At 32.1% G+C, this 12,038-nt stretch overlaps 1 protein-coding gene across 3 annotated transcripts in view; it reads left to right on the forward strand.

Moving 5' to 3' along the window:
• LOC148168803 (neurotrimin-like) overlaps positions 1–12,038 on the forward strand; it is a 140,468-nt gene that overhangs the window by 29,855 nt on the left and 98,575 nt on the right. Inside the window, exon 1 of one of the 3 annotated variants that reach the window (XM_088046442.1) lies at positions 9,959–10,034. The exons of the other annotated variants lie outside the window; for them this stretch is intronic. Within the exon in view, the coding sequence (XP_087902568.1) occupies positions 9,998–10,034 (37 nt within the window). The 5' untranslated portion in view covers positions 9,959–9,997. Of the gene's footprint in view, positions 1–9,958; positions 10,035–12,038 lie in introns of those variants that run through there. 3 annotated transcript variants of the gene reach the window in all.

Consider the following 12,038-nt stretch of genomic DNA (forward strand, 5'->3'; position numbering starts at 1 on the left):
TGTTGGAAGTTGTTTTATTAAACGGATAAGATGGCACGTTTGTCTTTCTAGAGAAAAGAAGAAAAATGTGCTAAATTTCCCAATTGTGCCATTTTCCGTTATTACGCACGACCGCACGTGATAAAATATACACGATAGGTCAACTGAATAAACGCTAAAAGAAGATAAGGAAGAATAAATAACACATAGTTGTTTGAAATATTTATTGTTAAAGATATTAGCAGTTTAGTTCTGTTCTCTATATTTGAATTGGACGGCAAATTCCTAACTTTTAATTAAAATCTGAATCGGGGGCATAAAAAAATATTGGGGCTCATAAAAATGGATACTAATGTAGGTGAAAGTTGCTTTCTGGTTCTGTTTAAATTTTCTAGATTTTTTTACATTCTCTGTGTATTTTCTATATTTTCCTTTGCTTTACATCCTCTTTGGATTCTTCAGATATTTTCTATCAATTTCCTGTCCGGATTTTCAAGATTCTTCTTGTCTTCACTAAAAGCTCTCTTTATATTCTTGTAAGATGTTATGTTATGTTCTTGGATTAGTCTATTGTAGAGCTGTTTTTAGAGATTTTAAATTTTTTTGGATTGTCTAAATTTTTTTGTTTTTTTAAATTTATTTTATTTACACACTATTCCTTATTTTTCTCGAATACTTTAGATATACAAATGTTAAAATTTTCTAAATTTCTCTTGGATTTTCTTAGGCTTATGGCTTTTTTTACTACTAACTTAAGAACATATCATATCGTCTGCTTTAGCTTTAATCACCTCAAATTTCATTGCCATAACTTAAAAACTAACAAAAATACGAATTTTAATAACAAAAAGTTTAAAAAATTTGGTTCGTTCTAAAGTGAAATTTTCTAAAATCTCTAATTCTTGTTCTAAAATTTTGCAATTTAGCACAGTTAATAAACACTTTACAAGTAGTAATTTCCTCAAACTTCTTTGTCATAATTTATAAACTAACAAAAATACGATTTTAATAACAAAAAGTTGAAAATATTTGATTCGTCCTAAAATAAAAAATTTTAAAATCTCTATTTTTAGTTCTAAAATTATGCACTTTGGCACAGTTATTGAACAGTTTAATATGCCTTCCCAAATTTCATTGTCTCAACTAAAAAACTAACAAAGATACGAATTTTAATTACAAAAAGTTGCCAATATTTGATTCGTCCTAAAATGAAGTTTTCAAAAATCTCAATTACTTGTTCTATCATCAATTTTTTGTATTTTCGAAATTTGATGCACTAAATTTTTTTTAGATTTGTCTTAGATTTTTTTTAGTTTCTAGTTCGTTGTAAATTAATTTTAAATCTTTTGACTAACTTCTGTAGAACATTTAATTTTTTTTAGATTCAGTTTAGTTCTTCTTACATGCACTAGATTTTTTCATTTTTTTCCTCAAATTCTTTTAATGTTGTTTATTTTTCCTATTTTGGTTTATTTTCTCTAGATTGTCTATAACTTCGCATTAAAATTTCTTAGATTCTCTTGAGTGTGTTTCGATCCTAAATTTTTTCTGAAAATTCTTCTTAAATTTATTTCGTTCTCGGAATTTTAATTATAGTGTATTCTCTTATTTATATTTTATTTATAGAGCGTGTTGTTTAAATTAGTTTTTAAATTAGCTACAGATTTCCCTTTGATCTTGTGTTTGAAGTCACTATATTTTCGAAAACTCTATAAAATTTCCTTATTTTTCTTCAAGGTTTTTCTTACATTTTGAAATCCTCGGATTTTTTTATATTCTTACTACTTTTTAGTATGGATTTTCTCTTGATTGCCTTTGGACCAGCGTTGTTTTTTCATATTCTTTAAAATTTTATCTGCATTTGATTTTTATATTGTGTTGATTTAAAACTCGCAGCCCCAGTCCGCCTGTGATCGTAACGACGTTAAATATTTGATATTATTCCTGTAAACACAAAGAATGTTGACATGAAATAATAAAGAAGAACTCGTCTCCAATTATAAAGAAATATTTCTCTTCTGAAAAAAATTAATATTATCAAATATTCACAAGTCAAATATCTCGAAACAGCCATTCAGCTCCTTTCAAATAAGTTTTTGTATAAACAGCACTACAAGTCTACCGCCCAAATTTTGTGATTTTTCTGCCGACAAAAAAGATAACGTTCTATTCACACTGCAAATTTAATGAAACCGAATAATGGAATTCCTCGTCGCGATAATGACATTTTTGTGTACCACTTCAGCGCCCTTAAATTACAGTGTATCTACAAACAGATTGTTGTCACTACAAATTACTTCTGGCGTTGCAAACATCCTACATTTCCAGTAGTATATAATTAGCTCAGAACCGTCAGATTTCGCTTTGGCATGTTGTGGCCGTCGTAGCAAGTGTCAGAACTTCTTGGTTAGCTGGCGGAACTGTTTACGCCACGTTTCAGTAAAACAACGAAATGCTAGCAGATTTTTTGTTATAATACTAATAAATTTAACAAAGCGTGACAAAATAAGCGTAGCTAGTCAGTCTTTGTTTATGAAAACGTATTTATTTTGACGTCTTGTATTCCCTCCGTGGAAACAGAAGAGCACTTTGCAGTTAATTATAGAAGTTTTCCAAATTAACTTTGTAAGACCGGTGCGATTCAAATTTAATACGCAATCTTCCTAGATAGCATCTGGTTGGAGTAGAGTAACACGTAAATTTGATTCAACCTACTTGAGATACATTAGAATAATTCTGATGTAATTTCTTTACAAAACAACGAAAGCGAAATTCGATTGGAAGTTCTAAATTGAGCAATATTGGAGCTTCTCTGGAACAAATGCAGGGGGTTAGATATAATTCCACACATTTTGAATTAGCTAAAATTATACTACTAGAAAAACGAACCGGTTGTAGAAATAATAAAAGTGGTGGATGCGGTGTGGGCTTAAAAATAGATGCAAATGTAATTTCGAAGTAATATAATAAATAATAAATTTTTATTTCTACATTTTAAATTAAATTACCTCCATACTTTGGAGCAATCTACTTGTCATATTCATTTCGTTCCAAAGTATTTCAATTCAATATTCATAATGTGAGCTGAAAAATACGACAACCTGGAAATTTCCTTCTATACTTTATATTTTTATGCTATGAAATATTAAATATACACCCACGTAATACCTCAAATAATGCAGCTGTACTGAAAGTTTGATTAACATAAAATGCTTCATTTAGAGCTTTTTCGTGTAACAAATCAATGGAGTTTTAATGCAAATTATTTTATATGCTGACACCAGAAATAAAAGTCTGACTGATTAAACATGGCTTTTCATTTTAAAAATAATCGTTTGTACAATAAATGTTCCACTTTTTGTGAAAACCCATAAATTTAGATTCTAATAATTACAATAATGCATGTTATAATTTTCGATTTCGAGTAAATAATAATAATGTATTGTCAGTTACATTTGCAATAATTTTACAAATTAAATAATGTTAAATACAATGTAAGCTCCGACTTTAAAAACCTTTTCCAATAATCAATAGGATTACTTTTAAACTTTGTTTGTCGCCTAGTAAATATTCAATTAGTTACCAAGTTCGAAAAATACGCTATTAAATATTCATAAGAGGTACATAATAAGAATACGTTTTTGTTGCGATGAACAATGTCCGACATTTTATAAAGAGTTTTTTTCGCTTTCCACAAAATAAAAGTATTGTAACGATCAACATAGTACGTATTTTTAGTTAAAAAGTTTAATTATAGATTCTTTATTTAAAGGTTTCAAAGAGCTTTTTTTTGTAAAGCAAAGAAAGTGAAAGAAAACTGCAAATGACAGAAAAGAATGCTAAAGAATACTTAAATGATTGATAAATAACATAATCACAAAACTTAAAACAGAAATTTAAAAGACGAATAAATGAGAGACAAATGAACACTTCCGGTGGGTATTAGTTACACCGAAAGTAGCTAGCAATTTTTGTTCGATTTTATTTGAAAAAAAATGGTTTCAAACAATAAAAAAAATTGAATTTTTTGTTTTTTTTTGGTCTTTTGATGAGTACATAACTTAAAAGCATTAACGTCTTTTTTGTCTTGAAAATGTTGAGCGTTGCTTTAAAAAATTTTCAAGACGAAGCGAAATAATAAAAAAAATCTGCCAATAAAATTCGTAATTTTGACTATTTTAGTACTACAGCAATGTAATTTGGGGAAGTTACTATTTTTGGATCGTGTATTAACTCTACCAAATGTTAAAATTTTAGAGCAAAAGACACGTGTTTTAGAAATTTTTATTTTTATGACGATGCGAAAAATTTCGGCTTCCTCTGCAAAAATTCGTAATTTTGGTAATTTTAGTACAACAGTAATGAAATTTGAGGAAGTTATTATTTTTAAATAGTATATTAACTAGACTAAATTTGAAAATTTTGGAGCAAAAGACGCGAGTTTTAGAAATTTTTATTTTTAAGACGAAGCAAAAAATTCCGACTTCCACTGCAAAAATTCGTAATTTTAGTAATTTTAGTGCTACAGTAATGAAATTTAGGGAAATTAATATTTTTAAATTGTGTATTAACTCTACCAAATTTTGAAATTTTAGAGCAAAAGACACAAGCTTTAAAATTTTTCATTTTTAAGACGAAGCGAAAAATTCCGACTTCTACTGCAAAAATTCGTAATTTTAATAATTTTAGTGCAACAGTAATAAAATTTAAGGAAATTTATTATTTTTAACTTGTGTATTAACTTTAGCAAATTTTGAAACTTTAGAGCAAAAAGCACGAGCTTGAGAAATTTACATTTTTAAGACGTAGCGAAAAATTCCGACTTCCACTTCCAAATAAATTTTTAGATTTTTAACCGCCTGTCCTAAAATATTTGTCGTATCGATCTGAAGTTTGACCTGATGATATATTTCGAGTTGCTCATTCGACTGGTATATAATTCAAAGGCATTAAATGTCGTTTTCGTTTTAAAAAAGTTCCTTCAGTATCACCTCAAAAAGCTCTTTTGAAAAGTTATTTTGATCAATATCTAGGTTAGTTTTGAAGCAAGTTTGCGTTGTTACATCTCATTTTACGTAGAATTTCATGCTAAATCGAAATCAGAAATATCAGAAATATTCAAAACTGAAATCTTCAAAAGATGCAAATAAATCATAATTTGCAATTTTCCTCCAAATTTTCATAGCCGCTTTTCCACCACCGTATCGCCACCGTATTCACTTGTGGCAAAACTTTTCTATAAACTTCAAGACTTTAAACAAAACATCTCTATATCAAAACCTTCAAAACCAAAGTAAAAAGAATCCCTTTACATCAACTTTCAGTGTAACTTTTCGTTAATAGACCTCCAGTAAAATAATTAGCACATTCTGTAGAAACTTTAGACTCCACGGTTAAAACTTTTGAATTTATTTTAACAACCGCTACCGATCTTCCGGGTTCGACATGGAATTTCCGGATCTGACGTCACATTCATAATTCATATCCAAAATTCTGGTAAATTACATACACCGAAAGTAGCACACTTAAGATTTCGCATGACTAGCAAAAAAACCGTAAACAGCAGTGCAGTACACCGCAGCATAATAATTTGATTGATAGATATCAAATGCAGCACGAATCTTACCAAAGGCGTGCGTGTCGTTGATTTGAAATTTATTTAGGCCACTTGAAGCTTGACCAATTTAGTGAACAAAAATTGAAGTAACTTTGAACGAAGTGCATTGATTTCGCATATGTAATTTTACGCGGCATTTCAAAACGCTGGAGTTTAGTTTATTGGCTTCCTTTTGTTAATTACTGCGTACAGTGGTCGTAAATAGCCTTATATCACAAAACCGTTTATTCCAAATATTGTAACAATAACAGTAGTTTGTAATAAATTTATTCGCAAGAGTGCACGCACATTTATCATCAGTTTATGGTCAATTTTAATAGCGCTACTGTGTGACCACGGAATTACCTTTTTAATAGTGCCAAAAATTCAATATAAAATTCGATTAATAAAAACCGCGGGCTTTTATTATTATAATGACTAGCGGGGTGTTATTATTCATTTTTAATTTCCTCGTGTAAATTTCCGAATTTCGCGAGCTTTTTCCTTGCGTCAAATCTCGAGTGCGCCATTTCAAGTGATACGACTTCACATTGTCGTGTTTAACGTTAATATAGAGTGAACGTTGGATTCCGTGTGATGAATTCCGGACCCCAGGCCGGAGCATCACATGATCTGGCGCACATGTCGGCTTGTATATTTACTCCTCGGCACTGCCGTGACCGGAATCGGCGTGAGTAAGACGATTCGGTCTTCTTTTCCGGACGTACCGGAACTTGTAAGCTTCTCACGTCTTGAAGCGAAACACGTTCACCGAATTTGCAACGCAAATTGTCACATCGAAAATACTTTTTATTGCTAATGATGATATTCGATGCCATCCTTACGGTCCCGGAACCTTACAAACTTAATCAATGTGCCGCGAGGAAGAAATTGCTCGCGACGCGGACTGACAAAATTCTGGCATTGATCTGGAGGAAGACTTAGAGTTACCGAAAGAGTCCGTTGGCCCCGGAGCACCGCTGGTTAATCCGTTCTTTATCGAAGAAATGTGCCCCGGATTATTTTTCGAAAGCTATTGTCGCACTTTTCCGGAGGCTCATTAGGTCCGTTGGGGGAGTTATGAATTATGTGGCCTTCAAAGTTGCCTTAGTGATTATGTACCCCACGAGGGTTATACATCCTTCCTCGTGGAGTAATTACAAAGTTTGCGATCGAATTGCATCAACGGAAGTTTATTTTGTTGGGGAAGTTCATATCGGTATTATTTTAATGTATAGTTGAATAAGTTTCGTTGAAATTACGTGTTTACGTATTATGAAGTGGGGTTCTGCGGTGGGTTTGAATTTTCGTACAATATGTTGAGGAAATCGGAAAAGGAACTGGGTTTGGATTTTATTGGCAAATCGTGCGTTGGAAATTTGGGGTAAATAGTTATGAGGTTGACTTTATCACAAAACGTAAAGTTGCAGGATCCATTGTAGAAAATTTTAGACGTTTAATGATCAAACAAAAAATCTCGACGCCTACACTCTGAAAGATCATTGAATTATTAAATAGCTTTCCGATATGATGCTGTATCAATTTCCGCTCACAATTCTAATCCCAATGAGAAAATAAAAAAATCATAACGCTTAATAAATACCGCTATGGCTCTCAATTCGGCTTTTTGTCCGCCTCAAGATTTGACGGCCCTTTAATCCGGATTGATGTACGGTTATTATTTGACGTTTCACGGCCCAGTGCCGATAAAAACCTAAGTCGATCGTTTGAAGTCATGTGCTTATCCGAATCGAAATTTAGAACTTCTTCCCGAAGTCTATGTAAAAACTGCCAGACATATCCGGGCATCTAAACGCTTTAGCCGCTGTCTTACATTTCCCTAATTGTTTCAATCGAGTCTTTTTGATGTGATTTGAGAAGACATTAGCAAAGATCGTTAGGCTCCTTCAACGACACTCTCGGATTTGACAAAATTAAAAGCGGAGACGTTGGCGTTCCGACGAGTACTTGAGGCTATTATGTTAATTAGTTTGCACGAAATTTCATTAGATAAATGCAAGCGTCTCTCTGATATAATTACCTGCACGAATTCTCTTATAGTCCTGTAACAGCCAATCAACAGTACACATCCTAATTAGGAACGTGACGTATTCGGATCTAATTTAAGGCTGGGTTTCACTAAACCAGTCATTCGAATCTATTTGCTTAATTTGCCGGTTAAAACAGTTTTATAATTGAATATTCGGATCGTGTGTTCCGGAAGACATAACGGCTGCTTGGGAAAACATCCATTCATCGAAATTGGAAATATTCAAGTGTGCTCGTAAATTCCACCGGTAATTAATAAAATTAGGTGGTATAAAATTGGAATTTCAATCGAAGAAATTCAATTCTGTTTAATCCTCTCGTTCAAAGGGGTGATTTGAATGTTAACTAAGAAAAGCGAGGGCGGGAGAAATCGTAGGTTGGCTATTAATTTCTCTCAATACGAACTAAAATACTGGAAACAGGGTAATCCAAACACAATAAACGTAGGCTTCTCAAGTTTTCTTAAGAAACTTTGTGATGAGTTGAATGAGACACTTCCTTATTGTCTCGGGACAAAAACATGATGGTTTTACCATTGTGTACAATCCATCTAAACAATAAAGAGTCAAATGGTCTATCGGACGTCCACCTCACGACGAGCAAATAAAGAACCTCTCCAACTACTTACAAACAAATTCTATTATGACCAGTTTTTATCGGTAACCAGTTTCATCGGAAAGTCTGAAATGTAATTATTAAATTATGTACACTACTTTCGCGGAGAGCTCATAGCGAAAGCTCGCAGGGTATTTATGGCGAACGAGAGACGTACTGTCATTGAAAAATAGTTATTTGTGTTTTTTTTGTCCGAGCCTTATTTTAACGGCGAAATAAAGAAAGCGAGGGCAAAATTGCACTTTTTCGCCGTGTTTCACACAAGATTTTTTTAGACTACTTAATTAAATTTACAAGTTTATTAATTTTTAACTTTGATTTGTTGATCTAATCATTTATAACCACTGAATACTTGTAAATATTTATGGATTTTTCAGAAAAGTTTATATTTTTTTATTTACATTTGTAATTTCGGCATGTGCACTTCGCAATTTGTATGAATTAGGTTTTATGTTGTAGCAAAACTTTCGTCACATGTTCATCTGCAATAATTCGACACATGTTTGTTGCACTTTACAGCAGTTTGTCGATTTGATTTTACCCAAATAATTATAAAATTAGCGGTAATGTCGGTATCATGATGTAATTTAAAGAAATAATGATAGATGGCTCCACCCTAGTTTGAACAAAAATGAAAGCAGCCAAAAAACGTCATTTTCGTCGGCATAACTGAAAATTCAGTTTTAAGTTAAGGACGCCTAAAAATATATTTGTGTGTATAAATTTATATACAATATTCTTTGTTAATTTACGTCGTTGGCTGTAATTGTGTATATACAGGGTGTTTTTAAAATGCGTGTAGAATACAGTTTTGCGCTAATCGAGAAGAAGTTTGAAGTATAAAAAACCAATTTTCAAATCAAAAACTGACAAGGTAAACTGAACGTTCTTTCTACACCACTGGAAAAAAGCGCACCTGGAATGACTTGTTTCCTAAGTAACCCGCAACTTGGTTTTTTGTTCACTTTCAATTCAGTGGCGCACAAGCAAATTTATTGAAATTTTTGTGTATTTTTATCTCTAAAACCAAACAGACTTCTACTAAAACTTTGTATAGAACTTACCTAAACCTTCAAACCGATGTGTACTAGATTTTGAAGCATTTTGAGACTAAATTGCAAACTACATTTTTATAAGCATTTGTTAACATCTCTTGTTACTTCAGAGTGCATTTAGGGTATACAGGGTGATGAAAAAAAGACGTCCATGAGTGGAATGGCAACGCTGCTCAACCCTTTCTAATAAAATTCTACATTTGGCAGTGTCCGTAACAAAGCAACTAATTCTAAGAACTTTACAATGTTGCAACATTGAAAAATTTAGTACAAGGCTAAGAAATGGTACTTTTAAAAGTTTAGGAAACTTGGTTTAAAGTACTTTTTGTCCTTTTTTTGATACAGATATCATTAACTGTAAAAAACGCGCAACAAAATTGCTATAAAAAAAAGCTTCTATCTTACAATTAGTCGTAAAAGCACAAATTTCGCTTTTGATTTTCAATTTTGGGCTCAGAAAAGAAGTAGCTGCAACATGATAGGTATAATAATAGGCTGAATAATGCACAAATTTTAAAGATTTATCGTTCTACTACTTCTTATGCACAATTTCAACAAGAAGTACTTGTCCCGAAAGTGTTACAATCTGCCACCAGATGTCGTATCAGAACGTTTTTTTCGCGAATTAAAAATGTGGTGCAATTTAGATAAATGTTTCCAGTAACCGGCTGGTGTTTTCTTAGCTAGTTTAAATCTATTGAAAATGGGGCAACTGCGCAACTTTTTAGCTGTTTCTCTAGGTAGGATACTTTTTTAATTACGCGCAGTTTATCTTAACTTGGAAACTTCCAACGCGAATTTATTCAGTTTTCTCTCCATTACAATACGAGTAAGTACACGTGAAACTAATTATCTAACATTAAAGCATACTATAATGAAACTTGGAACAATTGTAAACAAATTAAACTTGGAAACATGAATTCCGAATCGTCTCGATAAAGTCATTCCCAAGTTGGGACGCGCCATGTTTTCGTATTTACCATGTAATTAGATTTGAAAACTTGGCCGCACTATTCGTACAAAAATAACTCTCTTATCTTCACCGTTCGCCCCAATTACCGTCGCTGACAATAACGAAATCAATTGCATCGAAGTTTCTGTAAACATCCGCGTAAATAATTCACGGACTTAATTGTGATTTGTCGCAGAGCCGGGTGCAGTTGTTACGTCATTTGGGAATTGGCGTTGCCAACAATCTCCTGTTTATCTTTCGGAAAGGTACTGACCCTCAGCAATCCAAGTCGGACGTGTCCCGGCGCAATTTACATGAAGCAGAAGAAGGGACTTAATTATTATTCTTGTGGGAAAGTGACGATTCGCAATATAATCGAAAAGTTTGATGGGACACTTTGCGACTTTCATGCATTTGCATAATTGGATTTGGGGGCTTAGTTTAAGACGAGGATTAAAAATTGTACTGCTGCCAACGACAATTAAAGTGTTGTATGCGTATTCGCCGCAAACACGGACACCAAATAAACTCGTTGTTGAATATAAAACGGAATTACATCCATATTGTTGGCTTGTTTACATTTAAACAGCGCGACAACGATGTGATTAATGGACAAAAGTGTGGCGCTTATTATTAGACATCCCAAACGTCAGAGAAAGGGATTAGTTTTTGCAATGGGATGAAACGCCGATGACAACTGGTGATATTTCCGAAAAACAAATGGCTTGTGAGTCTAGATAGCGCCTGTATCATAATTTTTCTATGCAATTTCCGGGCAAAATTGTTGTTATTATATTGCGGTTGCGTTAATTCCTTCTGTGGCAGTTGGATAATTAGAACTTTTCAAAAAGTCCGAATTAGCATATTATTAATACCACAGTCTATTTGCATAAATAATTGTATTATTTATTGCGCGCGGAAAATAAATCAAACAATAAAATTGCAAACAGATGAAAATTTATTCATATTTTTTGTATTTGCCCAAATCATACAATTGTTTAAAAAAGCGAATTTTAAAATAAATTAAAAATGTTTATGTAGGCAATGCATGTCGGTTTATAATAAACATTTACTCGAACCGTGATTGGAAAAATCAAATAAATTCGCTCCATCAGGTCCGGTTTCAGATATATTCAGAACAAATGATTTTATAGTTCTGGACAAACATTTATTCTTACTAATTTTTCTCTAAAATTTGCAAAGTTGTGGAATTGCTCAATAGTGTTTTAGAAAAACAATTTTATAAGCTTTCCAACGCCCCATAAAACTCGTCGCTAGGGTTAATACTAATCAGGGTATTTTTCTAGAACTAAATTCATGTCTCAAAAAAACCGTTTTTTAGTGATTTTTATAAACATTTTTCCATGAAACTTAAAAAAATTTTCATCGATTTTTTATTGTCTGCATCTTTAAAAAGACTGAGATATTATCTTTTTGACGCGCTAACAAATGCATTTCTGTCTCTAATAGTTTAGAAGTTGCAGGATAAAAAACATGAAGAATTTAAAAAAATAATAAAACTATTGGATTGAAGAATTATTGAAAAATTAATTCCAATTACTTGCTAAATTGTAATTTTAGGCACAAATTAAGTTGTTAAAAGACTTTAATGCTGACGCGGGCCAGAATATTATCTCAGAACATTTTTTTTTAATTTTGCTTATGGACCAAAAAATTTTGAGGGTGGAAATCTTTGAAAGAAATTGTTCAAAATTTTTTGGGAAAACAATGGGCAACTATTAGGCAAAAATACTCTTCCAAAAATACCAATCTTTTAGAAAGTTTGTGTAAA

This window comes from Gnatocerus cornutus, chromosome 9, assembly GCF_029298725.1.
Source record: "Gnatocerus cornutus isolate USDA-ARS CGAHR chromosome 9, icGnaCorn1.1, whole genome shotgun sequence".
In the NCBI taxonomy this organism is placed as follows: Eukaryota; Metazoa; Arthropoda; class Insecta; order Coleoptera; family Tenebrionidae; genus Gnatocerus; species Gnatocerus cornutus.